The 20,328-nt window shown below is 49.0% G+C and overlaps 1 protein-coding gene across 1 annotated transcript; it reads left to right on the top strand.

Moving 5' to 3' along the window:
* Positions 1-12,991: 12,991 nt before the first annotated feature.
* Positions 12,992-17,322, top strand: LOC120664654. Its single transcript, XM_039943937.1, has 4 exons — positions 12,992-13,369; positions 14,463-14,738; positions 15,777-16,927; positions 16,969-17,322. The coding sequence occupies exons 1-4, from the start codon at positions 13,268-13,270 to the stop codon at positions 17,015-17,017; spliced, it is 1,578 nt and encodes a 525-aa protein (XP_039799871.1). The 5' UTR covers positions 12,992-13,267; the 3' UTR covers positions 17,018-17,322.
* The last annotated feature ends 3,006 nt before the right edge of the window (positions 17,323-20,328 follow it).

Here is a 20,328-nt window from a genome sequence, read left to right as displayed (position 1 = left end):
GGAAATTTTGATTTAGGTAGCTTTCAGTTTCCCAGGTAGCTTCCTCTTCGGTATGGTGACTCCATTGAATTTTGTACATTTTAACTGCTTTTCTTCGAGTGACCCTTTCCTTTTGATCAAGAACCTTAATAGGATACTCGACATAAGAGAGATCTGGTTCTACCAATATTTCTGTTTGTTCAATGATCTCGGTGGGAACTCGAACACATTTCTTGAGTTGAGAGACATGGAAAACATCATGTACTGCTGCAAGTCGAGGAGGAAGTCGCACTCTATAGGCTACGGGTCCACAGATTTCAGTGATTTCATAAGGGCCAACATATCGGGGAGCTAATTTGCCCTTTACTCCGAATCTCTGCACACCCTTGGTTGGCGAGACTCGAAGGTAGACATGATCACCCACTTCAAATTGCAAAGGCTCTCTCCTTTTATCAAAATAGCTCTTTTGTCTACTGGGCGGCTTTTAGATTCTCTTGTATTACCCTTACTTTTTCTTCTGCCTCTGCTACGAGATCGGGTCCGAATACCACTCGTTCTCCGATTTGCGACCAGCTCAAAGGGGTACGACACCGTCGACCATATAAGGCCTCAAATGGTGCCATTTTCAAACTCTCTTGGTAACTATTATTGTATGAGAACTCTGCTAGAGCGAGGCATTTGTCCCAACTCTTGTCATAATGAATGACACAAGCTCTCAACATGTCTTCCAGGATTTGGTTCACCCTCTCAGTTTGTCCATCAGTTTGTGGGTGATAAGCTGAGCTTCGAATCAATTTGGTCCCAAGAGATACTTGCAACTGTTCCCAAAAGCGTGCAACGAACTGTGTACCACGATCAGAAATGATTGTCTTGGGTACCCCATGCAAGCAAACAATGCGATCGAGATAGATCTCAGCATACTTCTTGGCAGTGTAAGTAGTATGTACCGGAATGAAATGTGCCGTCTTGGTGAGACTATCCACGATAACCCAAATGGAATCGTGCTTCTGGGATGTGTTTGGCAATCCAACAATGAAGTCCATACTTATGTCTTCCCATTTCCATGATGGGATAGGCAAAGGTTGAAGTAAACCGGCTACTTTCAAGTGGCTGGCTTTTACTCTCTGACAGGTGTCACATTCGGAGACATATTTAGCAATTTTCCTTTTCATCCTAGTCCACCAGAAATTTTGCCTAAGATCTTGGTACATCTTGGTACTGCCCAGGTGAATAGAAAATTTGGAAAGATGTGCTTCATCGAGAATTTGCTTTCGAAGATCATGATTTTTCGGAACAACTAGACGACTTTCAAACCATAGGACTCCGTTATGGTCTTGACGAAAACACTTATATTTCCTTTCTCCTTGAGAGAGTTTTTGTTTAATGATCCCAACACCTTTATCATGTAATTGGGCCATAATGATTTGGTCATGAAGAGTTGGTTCAACTGAGATGTGATTTAAAGTGCCTTGGGGAATCATTTCCAACTGGAGCTTCCTCATCTAATGACAGAGGGTTTTAGTGTAGGATTCCACGGATAGGCAATGGCAATGAGCTTTGCGACTTAGTGCATCTGCTACAACATTAGCCTTGCCTGGGTGATAGTGCACCTCAAGATCATAATCTTTGATTAATTCTAGCCACCGTCTTTGTCTCATATTTAGGTCAGCTTGAGTGAAGATATATTTGAGACTTTTGTGATCGGTGTAGATATTGCAATGAGTGCCCATAAGATAATGGCTCCATATCTTTAAGGCATGTATGACAGCTGCTAACTCGAGATCATGAGTAGGATAATTCTGCTCATGGGGTCGAAGAGCTCGTGACGCATAAGCAATAACTCTATTGTCTTGCATGAGCACACATTGAATGCGGTAGAGTTTGCTGTCGCCAACAGCTAGGCCCCACGACCGCGGAATCCCCCACGCGCGCACTTGGCAATAATTACGGCACAGTAACCGACAGGCGCGGCAGAACTATAGCACCGTCCCATCCGCCAGCCAGTCCCCACGCCACTCTGCCTACCCAAGGCAGCCGCCTGAAAAGGCGTGCCCGCACAACCCGCGCGTATTGGGCCACATCGCCCCCGACTATGGGAGACTCGCACGCACAACCGGCGACTCCGTGCTGTTTTAGGGAACCGTCACGGAATATTACCCCCGGGGATTCCTTATCGTCGAAGGAAACCAATTTCGAGGCCTTACTGATCAGGGGTTCGAAGCCTGGCCCGTCGAGGGTTCGACAGGCGCCCCAGATCGCCAGAGTCAGGGACTGCATGGATGTGCCATACAAGCTACCCTCGAACGCGGAGTTCGAGACATCCTACGCAATGTTCAAGGCCAGTCGAGGGTGCTTAGCAGGGGGATCCCATCGAGGCAGAGCATCGAGCCCTCGGACCCTATCGAATGGGTCCGAGACCCGCCTAGCGAACTTTTGCGAGGGCTTCATGTGACGTGTCCACGGACCACAAGCCGACCCTTATCGAATGGGGGCACGGACGTCCACTTGAACCACTCGATAATAGGTCACTGAAGCAGCCATAGCTCGCGGCCCGGGCATGGGTAGCATGGTGCGCTTCACCCCTCCTCCTTGCGGATGGGCGACGAGGGTCGTAATAAAAGTCGAGGGCCCCCTGAACGCCTTCACTCAGGCCAGGGCTCAGGGGCTCCTCGCACGCCGCGGCTCAGGCCGCACTCTCGAATGAATCGGCTGCCGTCAATTGTGAAATCCCACGTGTTTAACAAACCCGCCACCCGCGCTCGCGACGCGCCTGCCGGATGTATCGGCAGAATCGCGGGCCACTGCGCCAGCATGAAAAACGCCGAGGCCGGCTGAAAGGAATGCCGATGTCGGCTGAAAAAGAAGCTGAGCAGTCACCCCAATCTGTTAACCATGCAGGGCGACGTTTATAGCCCTTGTACGAGTGCAAGCACTCCTCCAAGGCCTCGGGTGCTACACCCGCGGGTGCGCTGACGCGCCCCCGTGTTGGCCCTCCTTAAGTACCCATTTTATTATATGATTATGATTGGTTTTGGTAAATTCTTTGGGATGATTCATGTACGCCACTTGGCACCCGAACTTGACTGTTTTCGATTTTGTCCTGGATTTTGGAGCATGTTGTATTTTGGCAGGAAATTGGACATTTTCGGAGATATTTTGACGCATGGTCACAACTGGGCTAAGATGAGAAATAAGGAGAAGAGGCCGCGCGAAAGATGGAACCGAAAGGGGGCAGAAAGGGCCTAGGCCGGCTGGCCTGGGGCCCTCTGAGCCGGCCGGCCTAGCCCATTTCCAGGCCCAATCGGCCTCAGTTTTCTTCAGCGTGAAGTATTCGTCAACCCTAGCCTGTGTTTTACCAAAACCACCGACCAGAACCGCCTATATATACCCTGAAGCCACCGTCAAAGAGGGGGGATCACAGAGAGATTCGGAAGAGAGCATCCAGAGACGAGTTTCAGAGATCCATCCCTTGCCGGAGATTTCGTTAGACACAAGAGAAAGGCGACACCGGAGGCCTCATCGTCCCTCGGCGCTGCTACAAGTTGGAGGATAGCAAGGGATCCATCCCTTTCGCTTAGCTTCATGGGGTAAAGTCCTCATTTGTTCATGGGGTTGTAAGGAGATCTTGAGTTGTAATTGCCGAATCCTTTATGAGATTGATCTATCACGATTCTTGTTGATGATGCTTTGATGCCTAATAGTTCGCGACTTGGCTTTGAGTTTGCTTTGCTCTTGCATGGTTTACTTAGATTACATCAACTATCGTGTTCTTGTTGATTCGTTACTGATTATCCTCGTTAGTGACAGTATGTGGGAGGGAAAGGTTTTGATCTTGGAACACACCTTTAGTAGATTAGATCCGTTCTTCGTTGCTTGGCGATTACATCTCTAGTGATCCTAGACCCTATGGACAAATGCTCTTCATATCTTGTGCACACACCTATCATTGCTCACTAGTCTAGATTGGATTAGATTGGTTACATTAGATCTATTTCACACTCAATCACTCAATATAGATCTTTTACCAACATCATTAGTGCTTAGTTAAGCATAGTAATACACTTGTTCCGTGGATTGATAAACCTTGGGGGAATACTCTAAGGGAAAAGCTACACGATCCGTGCGCTTGCGGTACATAAATTGACGCTCTAAGGAGCGTCAACACCCTGCAGAAGAAGCTTCACACATTCAAGGATCAAATCATCCACAGATCAGTTCAAATGCCCTCAGCAGCACGACGGCGACGTCCCCAGCGGCTAAGCCATGGTGCTCGAGGCGACTATGATCTGCATAGACAACTCGGAGTGGCCTCCTCATTGCCTCTCCAACGAGAAACCCCTACCATGGATCAATCTCCTCTGACAACGCTCTCCGGAGCACCATCGCGCCCCCGCCGGGCAAGCTAACGTCCCCACGGTCAGCACCCGAGTCGCGCCCTCGAGGAGTCAAGCCTCTGCAGGGCTGATACTCATCCCCACAAAGGCTCGGGGGCTACTGTCGGGTACCATGATTAGGGGCACCCTAACCAGGGGACTAAATCACTCTAAAAACGCAAACACATGTTAGGCAACCGGGCCCACGAAGGCCTACAGCCTCCCTCCAATTCAAAGAAAAGAAAAGGACTCAAAGAAGCCCAATCCACGGTCCAAGTACACAGTACGGCCCATCCGCACTCCTCTCGAACCCGCGGGGCAATCTCAGCCTCGCTCGAGGGACCCCTGCCGAGACCCTCGAAGGCGCCACTGTGGGAACCTGCGATGCTGTGCGAGACGTGCTCGGCACTGCTCCAACCACTGTGCTGCCAACTCTCCGTACCACCTTCGTGCTTTCCCCTCCGCAGAACCCTCGAACGGCATGGGCACGGCCCTCGGAAGCAGCCCCGACCTTGACTAGGACAATACCCCCGCCTGCTGGACCCTCGGAGCGCCGCCACGCCACACCTGGAGGATGGTACCCTCCATAGCAACCACCACACCACCCGCTGGAGCTGTCAGGACGCCAGCGCGATCTCCGCAAAGCCAAGGACGATGCCCAGGGCGACTGCCACGCCAGGCGCCATACCCCACACTGTACTTTCTACAGTGCTCGACCACTGCACCCCCGCGATTCGAGGAAAAGACGACGACTTCCGCGATCTCCTCTCGTGCATGTACCCCGCCCCTCCTTGTGTCTATAAAAAAGGGAGGCGGGCTTTATCTTATCCATCCGGGCAGAACACTACACTCAGCACCACTCACAGAGCACACGCGCTCTTGAGCCCCGATATTGGCACTCGCCTCAATCAACTCCTCCTCTAGCAGAGACTTGGGAGCTTCCCTCCCTCTCTCGCCTCACTTGTACCCCCTACTACAGGCACCCCCGATGCAAGACAATACAGTGCACTCGCACACCCCTTTGCTGGACGTACGGCCCCGCGGCCGGAACCAGGATAAACTCGTGTGTTACTATATTGCCTCTTACATCAACCATCTGGGACTAGAGACACGCAGCATCATCACTAGTTGGTGCTGGGCCATCGGGTCAGGACACTGACACAAGGAGGAGAAAAAGAAAAGGAGAAAAAGAAAAAGAGGAAAAGGGAGAAAAAGAGAAGGAGAAAAGAAAGAGGGGAGAAGAAAATGAAGAGAGGGAGGCATCGGCGCGATTCGCGTCAGCGGTCGGCCACGCGCGTGAGCTGCGGCGTTCGGCCGGGAAGCGATGCACGTGGATTGAGGAAGAACAGAGAGACGGGATGGTGATTGGTACTGGTGTCAGGGCGACAAATCGCCGGAAAAGATTCAAGTTCGGCGATGAAAAGATTTTGAAAAACATTTTTAGCGAGTAATTTATTTGGGTGAATTTTCGGGATGTTACATGAGGCTGATAAACAAGCTGAAATAGAAGCACAAAAGGGAAAGAAAACAATTATCAAAGGTAAAAGGAGGTGCCAGCGTTGTGGAGAATTGGGCCATGGTCAGACTAGCTACAAATGCCCTCTAAATGGGACTAAGAAAAGGCCAAGGAAGCCAAGAAATAATACAACAAAGTATAGTGAAAATGCAAAAATCCCAACAAAGAGAGCAAAGAAGGGAGCAGCTGCTACGAGTTCTTCAAATGACCAAGAAAATGCACCTACAGCTGCTCAAATTGTTCCTAATGCTTCCAATGACCAAGAAATTTCAGCAGCCCCAGATGCTTCTAATGACCAAGAAATTTCAACAGCCCCTAATACACTCTCAAGCCCTACAAGGCTCACAAAAGAGCAGATCATACAAAACAGTCCCAATAGGGTGACAAGAGGGTAAGCAACACATTTTCTTCCTTTCTTTACAGCTATACCCTAGTGCTTCAAATGACTTATATTTATGCTTTTTGCTGCAGCCAACTAAAAGCTTTGTTAGATCAAGGTTCCATCATTAGTGCCTCACCAGATAAGACAGTCAACAAGAGGAGCCCAACAAAAAAGTTGAAGCCAAGGAAAATGAAACTCAACTGATGATATTGAGTACTTATGGGCAAAGGATGCTAGCCTAGTTAGTTAGTCACTCCGGCGGCACCCCTCAGGTCCTGAGTTCGACTCCCCGTGGGAGCGAATTTCAGGCTGAGGGTAAAAAAATCCCCTCGCTGGCCCCGTGTGCCAAAGCACTGGTTGTGAGACGACCCAGGTCGGCCTGAGGACCCTTACATGGCCCAGGCAGGTAGTTCCCAAGGGTTACGTCTCCCAGTGTCAGGGCGGGGCCAGGGTTCGGGGATTTTCTCGGTCGGGGAAGCCGAGGCTTCTTCTTAAGCTAATACCGGTGGGGCGGTCTTTCCCCACCCGGCCGAGTTTTTTTTATATTGAGTACTTATGTATCTGGATATTAGTTATTGTAACTTAAATGACTCTATGCTACTGTTGGGATGCTACCGTCATTACAACACAACACGTACATTCACTTGCAAATAAGCACTACCACACCTAAAATAACTACTACAGTCATGATTAAACAGAGGACCACAAGCAGCTGCACCAGAACAATAAGCTTGTCCATCTTGAGTTCATATTTGTCCATCTTGATTACTGCCTTGTCTTCATCATAAATCCTGTTGCGACCCTTTATTTCTCCCACATCTTCATTTTCAACATGGGCCCTGTTTAGTTCTTTACATGTAAACGCAAAAAAGCCGTAAACGCATTAAAGTGAAATGGAATCTTGCTAATTTGAAGCACTAAATGAAGTCTATTTACAAAACTTTTTGCATGGATGGATTGTAAATCGCGAGACGAATCTAATGAGCATACTTAATCCATGATTTGCAACAGTGATGCTACAGTAACCATCCACTAATTATTGACTAAACATGGAATAATTAGCATCATTAGATTCGTCTCGCGATTTACAACCCATCTATGCAAAAAGTTATCTTTACATCTTTACATCTTTTTGCAAAATGAACTAAACACACCCATGGCTTGGCTCACGAACTGCAGCTTTCAAATCTTTTTTCACCTTCTTTGCCACTTCTTGCTTGCACTCTTCCATCCACCTAAAGAATGGACATTTCTTCTCTCCCAGCTACAAATAGAGTCACCAATGATTCAGTCAACAATGAAATCAGGATTCAGTCCAAAAAGGCAGTAAACAATTGAGCTGCATAGATGAAATCAGCAATATGTACTCACAGATTCATTATACTTGACACATTTGAAGAAAATTTTTCCGTGGTGCTTTCGGGATTTCCATTCAGCTACTTCATCACCACACTCTAGGCATGGAATCAGGGGGATTCCACTAGGGCCAAGAGGATACATTGAAAAGACAGCTGCCGGGATGAATGATGAACTGGAATCCTCACCCATGGAAGCAGCACGCGACCTCGACTGCGGCATGGCGGCGCGTTGGTGCCGGGTCTCACTGCTGCGTCGTTGGCGATCGGCAGGTCAGTGCGGTGCGGCCGAACGAGGCTTCTGCGGCCAGCAGCGCATCGGGGAGGTGCGCGACGGGGGAGCTGCGATCAGGGAGGGCGTAGCCGAGGGCTACGCCGGGGGAGGACGCCACGGGCGGCGCCGGCTCTGTCAGGGGAGGGCGGCCGGGAGTTCTCACGGGAAGGGGATTTCTTTTCTTTTTTTTTGACCGCGAGATGAGACCTGGATAAAAGGCTCGTGAGGACAGGGGCAAAAGGGGAAAGGAAATATGGTCTCCTCAAATACAAATTAAGTTTGTATCCTATTTGTATCCAAATCTCTTCGGATGGCAATCTAGCGTGTTGACATCGTTTGATAATGATAACCCAGCGAATCCCATTTGCGGGATGGCAAACGAGCGAAGCCCACTTTTGACGATAGCAAATTTCCAATTTTCTCAATATTCATTGTTAATCTGACTATTCAGACTACTGAATCGATGTTCAGTAAATTTTGAATGTACAAAGTGTTTTAGTTTTAAATGTTCTGAAACCACTATATACAGTTGAAGATTTTGTACAAACAAGAGCAATTGGTAGTTGATTCGCAAAAAAAAAGAGCAATTGGTAGTTATTTAGTATTTGAAGCTTACTATTCTGTCAAGCTCACCAATAATCTCCTCTAGTATGGCTCCAGACACACCTTTATCATCATCATCAGGACTGATAGGGTCACGTGGAATAAACGTGAGCTATTCTCTTTCTGATTGGAAGGATTTCAAGACGATACAAATCTATGTGATATTTGTATTTTTTTTCACCCAGTTTTAATAAGACGTGCAGTGTTCTTTACTTTTGATTGAAAAAAAAATGGTCGCGTTACTTAGTTTTTATTTCTCTTGTACATATGATGTGGCATACTCTGATTGGTCCAAAATGTGGTTGATAAATGAAAACAAACACTCCCTAAGTTTTTCCTTTTTTTGTCTTTTTTTTCTGAGAAACCGGGATTATATTACATAAGCTTCTAATAGTTTACATCCCATAACTTACAAAGACAACCCTGAAAATAAAACAAAGTACATTCAAGTCCTTGCAAGTTTCTCCTGGTCGTCTCCGTCACCGACGATCGAAACTGCCACCCGTGAAGCCTACCACCTTCCGGAAGGACATCAGAAATTGTCAAAGGCACCATGAGTAGCACATCGGGGACACCAACGTGCTTTGTGAACGCTGAACGGACAGGTTGAACAAAATGGCGAAAGACCATCGAATCGCTGGAGGGTAAGGGATCATGCATCTCAATCATCAACAACCCCGGCGCGCCAGTCGGCGAGTTCCCCAGAAGGGGAAGGAAACCACCAGAAGCGGTGGGAGATGAAAATCAACCCGATTTCCCAGCAAATCGGTAGGCAAACCTCACAAAGCAGTCATTTACGACAAGTTCACCTAAACCACTTTGGAGGGACAAACCATTCCCCCGGCCTCCAGCAACCATACGAGCAAGCTCGGCAGTTCTGCAGACACCTTGTACACAGCCGGCGCAGATAAGCTCACGGCGGACACAAGCATTGACGCAGATTAAAACATCATCAGTGCTGATCCATCCGCATAAAACACCGTGTAAAAGATGCCTAACAACCACCACCGAACCCCAATCACCAGCAACATAATCGCCAAGTCGTCACGTGCGTAGCCCATTTCTATATTGGGCCGAAATCGCATAGCTTAGACAGCCCAGATGCAGCAAAGGGTTTTGGTGGCCCAGCCTGTGAGCTCGATGCCTTTCTTCAGTTTCTTCGCTAAATTTATTACCAAAGGTCATTGCTTTAGGCTTTAAAAAAAGGTCACTGCTTTTCTTACCGACTAATAGCATCTCCAAGAGCTCTTGTATTTATGGATAGTTAAAATTCTAATATAGCTATTATATAAAATGAAATAGCTAGCGAAAAAGGATGAAATTCAACAGCTTCTTCAAAATCCAAAAAGAAATGGCTAGTGCTCAGCGCTAGGCAAAGATGCCCAGCGGCACCCTCTATATAGAAAACAAGGATAGAAAACGAGGTAGATAGAGTTTCTGTTGGATAGGAGTTTTTTATCTTTCTTTTATTTTTTTAGCTAATTCACTCAAAATACAAGAGCTTTTGGAGATGCTCTAAGAATGCTCATCGTTTCCTCAAAAGAAAAAAGTATGCTAATCTAAAGAAACGGCTAAGTATGCTGATCCCGTTGATAATCCTATTCCTCTCAGCTAAGATCTTGACGTTACTACGAACCAACCATAAAGTAGAGGCGACGAACTCAAATTAGCACGTTGAACTTTACGCGTTGCTAGCGTCTAGTGTAGGGGAAACGCATACGAAAGTTGACGATCATTTCATCAACGATGAGAGAGAGTCTCGGCGACGACGTCAAGAGCCCTGTCATCCAAGTAATGCCTGGTCGCGCATAGGCGTCGTACCTTAAACACGGAGTTGACCCCCGTTGCCACCTGCGCGAGGGCACGGCGCGTTCATTTGGATCGTGTGAACATAGTAACTCGGCAGCCGCGTCAGTATTGGACCATGCGGTCCACGCGAGCTCACGCCCGTTGTTCTTGGCCAGCTTAAATGTGACTCACGTGTGCAACGAAAACCCCCGAATTTTTTCTGTTTTTTTCCCGGAACGCGCCCTTCTTCTAGATCCAGCTCCAAGCCTCCAAATATCTTTCTTCCCTCTGAAAATTCTGGCCAAACGTCAGGCATCTGCATCACCGTCGCCCAAGTTGCTCGGGCCACTCAGAAAAAAAAATCGCGAGGGCACGGCCATGCGTCTTCCTCTTGTCCTGGACGGGCTGGACGCGAGACGAGATCCGAATGCCGCCGGTGGGCGGTGGCAGCATGCGCCACCGTGCCCCGCGAAAGGGATCCGGCCGCCGTCGCCAGCCACTTAGGGCCTGATTGGTTCACATCTCTCCACGGCCTGGCTCGCACCGTCCGCCCAAGGCCCGTGTCAGCCAGGTCTGCCAGATGCAGTAATTTTCTGTTTGGTTGATGTCTGCGTGCAAGATAAAAAAAAACGATGATTGGTTGTTCGCATCTGCTAGAGCCGATTCGCTTTTTCTCTCTACACGCTCGCCCATGCGCACTCGCAGCGCACCACGCGAGCCTAGCCCGCGGGATACGCTCGATTCCAGTGTTCCTCCAGAGCATGGCCCGGGGGCACTCTTGCATGCTCAGAGTCTAGCCTTGCAGCTACGCCAATCAAACAAAGGTCTTTTCTCATATACAGAGAGCCCGGCTGAGGGCAGGTGCGGCAACCAATCAGGCCCTTAATTTTCCGTTCCCGTGCCCGCAGCAGAGACCACAGGAATTTCGTGTGGCGGGGGGCGCGTCGCGGGTTGCGTCCCCGTCATCGGACCGCCACCAACCCCCGTTTCTTATTCTCCGAATCCGAGTCAGCGTGGCATCTCGCTTCCAGATTCGTTCCGCGGCTCGTGCCTATCCGCGGCGGAGCGGCCCGGCCGGGCCACCGTGGCGTCGTCGTCCTCCCCTGCGACGCCGGCCACATGTGCGGTGGCGCTACGTGCCCCAGCAGCATCCTCCGGAACCAGAAGGCAGCGCTGGCCTTTTTCCGGTTCCTTGTGGTGGTAGGCTGCTGGCGTGCTTTACTTTCGGGCGGGGGATCAACGTCTGGCGTTTGGAAAAAATCGAATGGCTGAAAAAAAAACCATGGATGGAGTGCGGTGGTGGTGGTGTATCTTTTCTAGTCCATGATTGAGCACAAGTTGGGTTTCGATAAGCAACGGGGTGAGTTTGAACTGACGATTGCCGATCGAGCTTTTTATTTCGGCCAGCCTGTCAGTAGATCTTGCCTGGTCATTTTGAACTCGTCCAGTGGCATGGCATGGCATGGAATACTGGATCGCGTCTCGTTGCTTGTCAGACAGCCCGAGCTGGATCGAGGCAGCAGCCGAGGGAGCCGGAAATGACCAGGTTTCACCTAATGAATATAATGAATATGGGAACAGATGTGGTGAAAACCACAACTTCGTGAAAACTCATGCAAATCATGATAAAAATATTGTCAAAATTCATCAAAAAATCACACATGTAGATTATATAATGATACACAATCATGTAAAATATCTTATCCAAACTCAACTTTCTTTGGCAGATATAAAAATAACAAATTTCAAGCCAGAAAACTGTCAACATGATTTGTTAGAAATTTGTTATTTTTATATCTCACAAACGAATTCGAGTTTGGAAAAGGTATTTTACAAGATTGTGTATCATCATATCATCTATATGTGTGATTTTTTTGGTGAATTTAGACGATTTTTTTGTCGTAGTTTGTACGGGTTTTCACAAAGATTGTGGTTTCCACTAGATACGTTGCCAATGAATATAATGAATATACGAGTTAATAGCACGGATCTAAGTCTAACCGCAAATCACGATTTGCCAATAAGCACTGGCCGGTCCAAGTGTCATATGATCTGCCACAAGATTAGGACACGGTCATGGGGTGAGGGCATTCCAAATTTCCAATCCACGTCAACTTTTCATACTAGACAAGCCGCGAGGGCATTTCAAATTTCCAATCCACGTCAACTTTTCATACTAGACAAGCCGCGGGAACCCACGAGCGCGGGCCCTTCCGTGTCCGTGTCGCTAACCGCAATGCCACCCGGCGGACAACCAGGGTGAAGTCGTGAAACACGCCGGCGACCATCAGCGGCGACGGCGATAGGCTGCACGGCACGGCACGGCACGGCGCCTCGCCCCGTTCCACCAACAACCAAACCAAACCGCGGCCGCGAGTGGATCCCCGACTCGACGCCGCGCGCCCGCGCCGCGGACGAGTAGGGCATGGGCAGGCACGCGGCTGCCCTCGGGTCGTGTGGCCCCGGCGCCGTGCGCTCGTGCCGCTGGCGCCTTTCCATTTTTCCCCACACCGGCACACCCCGCCGTACCCGTATTTATTCGGCTCCCCCTTGCGACCGGCGCGGGCCGGACCTCGCCAGTCGCCTCGCCGACCCTGCCTCGCTTTGCTCCGCTTTTTAAACCCTACTTTAGCTTTTACAAGTAGTACCCCTCTTATCTCATGGAAACGGATCGGATTCGCACGAATACAGATTCAGATATCTCGGATAATCATATTTGTGTTTCTTTTTAATTTTTATCCTTTGAAATGGAAATGGATTGAATTCGCACATATATGAATTCAGATATCTCAAATATTCTCCAATATCTATTTTCCTATTTCCTTACAATTTCCATCCCACCCACTCCTCCCCACCCACGCCTCCTCCCTCCATTTCGTCGTCGCTTCCCTTTTTTGCCGTGCGAATCCTCTGACCCCATCGCGGAGTCGCAGCCGCAGCCCACCGGAGGGAACCCTAGCCAGCGCCCGCCGACCGCTACAACCGCCGCCGCACCGCATGGCGTCCCCGGCTCGGCCCGCCGCCGCCTCCGTCTCCGGCGCCTTCGGCCTCTCGCCCGACCCCAAGCGCTGCTCCTTCGACAAGGCGCTCCGGCAAAAGGTAACAACAGCCCGCCGTCGATTTGCGCGAGATCTCCGTGTCCCCCCGTGGCTGTCTAGGCTTGGCCGCTGGGGAGAGTAGGTGTTTTGACCGAGGGGTTTCGTGTGCGCGTGGTCACTGGTCTGTTAGTGGGGAAGGTGGGTCGTTGCCCGTTGGGGGGTGCGGTGCGGGTGCAGCTTGGCGCCTCGTTCTGATTTGTGTGAACGGTTGGGGATTATCGCCTGCAGCTTGTGTGTGACTGCGGATTTGGAAGTTCGTTGGCCGCTTTTGCAGCTTAGGCTTTGGGTCTCCTCGTCCGCGGTTGTGTTGTCTCTCTGATTATCCTGACCGTCTGAGTAAAGGGATGGATGAGTTGAGGCGCTTCAAGTTTTGGGTGGAGATTTCGCGCTAGTTTTGGTTGCCTTGTCGGATAGTAGTGGGAGTTTAGCTGGAGGTGCAAGGCTGTAGGGGTGCCAATTGGTATCCATTAGGTGCCCCTCCAACCCTCCCTAGTTCAAAATTTTATACTAAATCTCCAAAACCATATCTCAATTTGGAAAATTAGTACAAAATTTTGAACTAAAGAGGGTTGGAGGTGCACCTAAGGGTCACCCATTTGCACCCCTACAAGGCTGCAAGTAGCTAGCCTAGCCTTGAGAGATTTGTTCTTACGTGCATGATGCAGTGATGCTTGCAGCTTGCTATGGTTATGTTCTCTGTAACTGGGCTACATGAGAAATAAATATGATGTTGTCTTCACGTGTTTCAGAATTTAATTTCCTTGCTAGTTTAGATTCAGATACATGGCTGGACAGATGGCTTGACAGGGTTCTTACCTATGGACATCAATGTCCTTTATCTATGCATCTTCTTGAGCTGGAACTATGTAGTAGTCTATGCATAACATATATCGGGTTTGCTTTTCTGACATGTAGTATGTTGGCATCAGTTATTTACAAATCTGATTTAATAGCTATGCAAATATGCAAGTATTATTTGATTGGTTAATGGAATGGATCTAGATTTCTCAGATCTGTTATGTGTTCATCTTATGCGGAACCAATATGTTCATTGTGTGTAGCCTTACTATTTTTTCCATTCCTCAATGAAACAGGATTTTCAGGAGAACAGACTGTTGATGTCATTTGTTAATTTCCATGAGCAAGAAAAAATTTCTAAAGAAATTGTAGCAGAAGCTATAGAGAATTGCATGAAGAAACAAGCAGATAACTTGTTGAATTCGCTGGAAGTCATCAGTGGTAGGCTGTCGCAATTGGAGTTATATTGCTATAAGTTGGAACGGTCTATTGGAGAACTACGAAGTGATGTGATGGATTATCATGGTGAAGCAAATCTTAACTACCGTTGCCTTGAAAAGCATGTGAAAGAGGTATGTCTTGTTTTTAATTGAAATATTGCTTTGCGGTTGTTAATTTAGCGCTCTCGTATGATGCACTACCGTGAAGTATTATCATCATGAACTGTGAACATCTAGTGTTTGGCTTCTGAATTTTTTGTAAATTGGTTCTTTCTCCTGTTTCTGGTAGGCATAGTTTGGGCACTAATTTGCCTTAGTTTTGGTTTAGGTTGAACAGTACAAAATGCATGTAATGAATGGATGGCATGCTTTCCAACTAAATCATGAATTCTGAAATATGGTGTGATGATTTTTGGAGGGAGCATTAGACACTCACATAGTGCAAACTAGATTAGTTTCTGTATTCATTGATTTGCTGGGATATCTCAGGTATGCACAAGCTCATTGAGTCTTATTAGCGCTGCTCCTCCATAGTGGTGCATCAAAATACATTTGAATTGAATACTTGTGCATTAATGAAAAGTTGAAATTACGTTATAATCATAGTCATACATAGAGTAGCTAAACTACTCCCTCCATTCTCTTTTGATAGGCCTATTTCAAAAACTAAACTATTCTCAAATGATAGTCCTATTTGCTATTGGTATGAGCTATGGCAATAAATAGCACTGGTAACGAGGAGTTTCCAGATAAAACATTGGAGGACCAACTAAAAAGTCTTTGTTGCATTTATTTACATGATACGTAAGGTTGTTTTCCTTGGTCATTGTGTCAAGGTGAAATAGGTCTATCAAAAGAGAATGGAGGGAGTATATTACATCCTTATAAAAAAAACTAATATATTTGTATGACTGTTAGTTGCATTGATTGTCCTGTATATTATGAGTAGGTAGGTATGCCTTATGGCAGGAATTTTTCAAACAATGCTTACTTTTGTAGATTTTGAAATTGTGGCAGACCGCCTAAGTAAACTACATAGCTGAAATGTAGTGCACTTCTTTTTACATTTTTCTTTAGAACAGATAACATCCAACTTATGGTCTCATTGACACTGTCTATGATTTTTTAAGAGTGTCACTCACTCATTAACTGGAACTACTTTCATGGCAGGTTCAGCAATCCGTGCAGGTCCTTCAGGAAAAGCAGGAGCTGGCAGAGACCCAGAAAGAAATGAGCAAACTTCAGATAGTACACGAGGACTCTGCACAAAAGAGTGAAGGTACTGCTCCATCAGTTTTCATGGCTCGAGAAAATGAGCTCGCCCTCGTGCCGTTGCCCCAAGTAAACGCTGTCCAGTCTCCTGCTATGCAATTCCAAAGTTGCAATCGACTTATTTTACAGCAACTGGTGCCAGTCTCTTTGAGCACCCAGCAAGACCCGCACCGTTCGAACCAAACAACCATGTACTGTATGCAAGGCCAAAGTCATATAGAGCACAGACAGGCCCAGCCCTTCCAAGCTACCGCTCAATCTGTGCAGCCACTTCACCAGAAGCCTCAGCCTCAGACAGTAGTTGAGGTACCTCAGGTAACTAGTCAGGCACCAGAGTTCTACATTCAATCTCAGCAGCAATGGCCACATCAAATAACTCAGCAGGTTCAGTCCCAGGCAAGGCAACCACAACCACAGGTGGTACAACAGCAGCAGTACAGCAATATTCAGCAAGTTCCAGCACATATGGTTCAGCTACAAACGTCTTCTCCACAGGCTCTTAGCGCACCTCAGGTTACGCTGGTATATCCTCCATATGGGCCTCATCAGTCTGCATGTGCTAACGCTGAGGCACGCACTGGAGGCATGGTTGTGCAGCCTTCGTACTCCACAATTTCCTCATCTCAGCGGAAGCATCATGAAGTTGCTCCTACTTATGTACAAAGCAACACAGTTTCTGTTCCATTAGCAGAACCGCATCAGCCTCAGCAGCTTCATTCGCTTGGCCATTGCTCATTTGTACCTCAACCAAGCAAGGTTGGTCCAAGTGGCGTTGCACCATATGCAGTACAAGGGAGTGCACAGACCTACAACACTGCTTATGGGAGCCCTTCCAGCAATCCTGCTACCATTGTTGCTGTCCTTAATCAACAAGCACATGGTAGTGCTCTGATGGTGCTTCATCATTTGGGTCCTCAATCAGTGCAGAACCATCCAGACATTGCTGAAAAGGTTGCTCGAATGGGTTACTCAAAGGATCAAGTTGAGGGCATTGCACTCCGTATGGTGGCTGCAGGCCAGCCTGCAGAATATAACCCCCTGCATGACAGGCTGAGCTCTGTTAGCCATGGGGTGGCTCCCTGCATGACAGGCTGAGCTCTGTTAGCCATGGGGTGGCTCCCCAGACATGGTCTGGGTAGTCAAGAACGACGAATTCGGCATTGATGCACACTCATGAGTTGTTTGTGTGATATATCACGGTATGGGTAACTTATTATCATCGGAAATCTTCAGGTATTTCCCCTGGCATCTTTTTTATCAGCCAGGATTACGTATCCACCAGCTTATTTTTTTCCAGCTGGAGGGTACGATGAAATAAGACTGTTCAGATTAGCTAAAGTGATGATTGTTGGCATGTGTCCTACCTTTTAATGGACATGTATGCTTGTAACTTGACTTGCACACGCATGTTTGCAATATAAAGATGTGATAAATTTGTTGGTTTCGGCTTTCTTGTGAAGTGTACAACTCGTCCGTCTGCTTGGCCAAATATACGGTAATTCGAGTTGTGAGAAAAATGGATACGAAATCGGAAGTTCCATTGAATTGTCTTTGAATTAAATTCAATTGACTTGGCTTTGAATTAAATTCAATTGTCTTGGGAGAGCTTGTGGGGTTGTTACCATCAGTTGGGACAAATCCCTTCAGTTCAGTAAGACCTCCCTGGTTCCAGCAGTTTCTACGAACTGGAATCCTTCTTTGACAATAGTTGTGATAATCGATCGAGATCGACATCCAAGCAACTCTCCTTCCACCTATCAGACAGACCGCCATTCCCTTCAGACTCATTGACGCTTGACCCAACCAGCCAACCGCGTCTTTTGTCGAGAAAACACATACGCTCAGCAGCGCGTCCGAGCGCCGCGGAATCGATCGACTACCAGCATTTCTTCCACAACAAATGCTGCTCACCATTCTCTTTAGGAGACCAGCGGCTCGTGCCACCAACCAAGCCAAACTGATCGAATCCACTTTCTGCTTACGATAACGCCAGATATTTCACACAAACTAGTGGAGATGCACGTGCCACAGGTTTGTGGCACGTGTTTAAACAGTAATTATATTAAAAATAGCACGTGTTTAAGAGTAATTATATTTAAAAATAACATGAGGCTCAAAATTGATATAACAAAGCAAAGTTGGATTACATCGATCGATTACTAAAACAACTAAATTCTACTAAAACAACTAATTGCGGGTGGCAAAGTGCATCCAGAGGGCATGTACGCCATGTGGAAATGTTGTTTTTATCATATCTTACAAGAAATTCAAAAACCTTCGATGTTGCATATTTCTCCCTAGCCTTTTGCCGCTTAACGTCCCTTTGCTCGGTGCAATCAACTGGTATAGCAAATATTATGGTTTATGAATCGTGTGCAAAACTGAAATGAAACAGTTATAAAAATATTACATGCAAAGATTTACCTTTTTCCAAAGCTTGGTTATCAGGATGATCATGTGACTGTCGCTTAGGATGATTCAAGGTAGTTGTGATATCTCCAAATGGTCGACGGTCATCCATTGCTTCAACTGATCAAACTATTTACGATAAAAAAATTCAACAACGTGAGCAAATGTGAGGGGGGCGTTTGCCAGCAGAATCAAACCTCACGCCTCTAGGGCTCCCTTCTTAGCGAACAGGCCTGCCAGACGGCGACGGCGAGCGATGAAACTCCTTGCTGGCAAGGTGCAGGTCGCCATCCATTTGTTTCAACTGATCAAAATATTCACGACAGAAAAAAAAAATCAGCAACGTGAGCAAATGTGCAGGGGGAGTTTGCCAGCAGAATCAAACCTCGCACCTCTAGGGCTCCCTTCTCGGCAAACAGGCACTACGGGAGCCGTCTAGTAAGCACACGGCAAAGGCCGAAAAACGCACGGCAAAGCCTTTGCCGTCTGTAACACACGGCAAAAGGCACACGGCATACAAGTGTCGGTAAAGAGGTCCTTTGCCGTGTGCCTTCTATCGGGCACACGGCAAAGAGGTTGCCGTGTGCATTTTCCGACACCCGGCAAAAAAATGAATAGCAAATAAAAAAACGAAATCCATGCGGGCCCGACGGCACCCCCGACGCCGCCCGCACCCCACCGCTGCTGCACTGCCGGCCGCACCCCGCTGTCGCTCCCACCCCCGCCGCTGTTGCCATGTCGGCCGCCGCCACCGTTCGCTGCCCCGCCGTAGGAGCCATCTCTGCCTCCACCATCGACGTCGAGCACCGGAGGAAGAAGTAGTCGCCGTCGCCATCGCCGTCCCCCGATGCGGCTTCCCAGTGGGGGAGGAGGGGAGGGCGCCACCGTCGGTGTGCCAGGGCACGCGGCAGCGCACGCAGTGGACGAGGTCGAAGGCCTTGCTGGGGAAGGGCATGCGCTTGGAGCCTATGACGGCGGAGATGGCCGGGATCCCTCGCTCGAGCGCCATCTGCACCTGCGCCTCATGCTCGTCCTTGGGTGCGAAGGACACGGCCGCCACGCCGCGGTCGAAGAGGTAGCCGCCGAAGCTGGCCACGCCGCAGCCGACGTCGAGCACCACCCGCGTGCCCAGATCTGGTGGCGGGAGAGGAGAGGGAGGGGGCCGCGCGCCGGAGGAGGAAGAGCAGGAGGCCGGGCGGGCGCCAGGAGGGGGCCGGCCGCACGCCGGAGGTTGGCGAAGCCACTTCGAGGCCACGCCGGGAGAGGGCCATGCCGGGAGGGGGCCGGCCGCGTGCTAGAGGTCGGTGAAGGCACTCCGAGACGCCGGCCCCGCGCCGGATCTGAGTAGCGGTCGGGGCGCACGAGGGTGGCGGCGACCACGCGAGAGGAGCACGCCAGGAGGGGTCCGTCCGCGCGCCGGAGGCACTCCAAGCCGCCGTCCCCGCACCGGATCTGGGCAGCGGTCGGGCCGGTGGTGGCGTCGGAGAGGAGGGATTGGTGGCGGCGTGGGCAGAGAGGAGGGAGAGAGGGGGGGCGGCTGTGGGGAGAGAGATGGGGGTGGCAGGAGTGGAGCGCGTGTGAGGGGGTGGGGTTAGGGAGAGGGTGTGTTGGGCCGGGCTGGATGGGGTGTTCGGGCGAGGGGGAATTTTGTTTGCCGTGTGCCTTGATCTGTAACACACGGCAAAAGTTTTGCCGTGCTGTGTGCTCGAAATGCTACACACGGCAAACAAGAAGGCACACGGTAAACACATATTTTCCGGTAGTGAGGCTCGACGGATGGTGATGACGGGCGGTGAAACTCGTTGCTAGCAAGGCACAGGTAACCTTGGACCGCCGGTGGCGCCGACCAGCGAAGCCTCACGCGTCTAGGATGGAGCCGGTGGCGAGGATGACGACGACTGGGACACTTCTCGGTGGTGAGGATGGCGACGACCAGACCATTCTCGGCAGACAGGGGCGCCGGTGGCGAGGATGGCGACGACTTGCTTGAACTGATCAAAATATTCACAACAAAAAAAAAAGAATCTGCAACGTGAGCAAA

This window comes from Panicum virgatum, chromosome 3N (genome assembly GCF_016808335.1).
Source record: "Panicum virgatum strain AP13 chromosome 3N, P.virgatum_v5, whole genome shotgun sequence".
Classification (NCBI taxonomy): Eukaryota; Viridiplantae; Streptophyta; class Magnoliopsida; order Poales; family Poaceae; genus Panicum; species Panicum virgatum.
The sequence above is the reverse complement of the archived record's forward strand: the minus strand, read 5'-3'. Positions and strand labels throughout refer to the sequence as shown.

What these genes read in the sequence shown, in the direction of transcription:
- LOC120664654 (XM_039943937.1), top strand. Translation starts at nt 13,268, where the DNA reads ATGGCGTCCCCGGCTCGGCCCGCCGCCGCCTCCGTCTCCGGCGCCTTC. An exon ending in TTGAAAAGCATGTGAAAGAG is followed by an intron (nt 14,739 to 15,776) that starts GTATGTCTTGTT and finishes CTTTCATGGCAG; the next exon opens with GTTCAGCAATCCGTGCAGGT. An exon ending in TATAACCCCCTGCATGACAG is followed by an intron (nt 16,928 to 16,968) that starts GCTGAGCTCTGT and finishes CCTGCATGACAG; the next exon opens with GCTGAGCTCTGTTAGCCATG.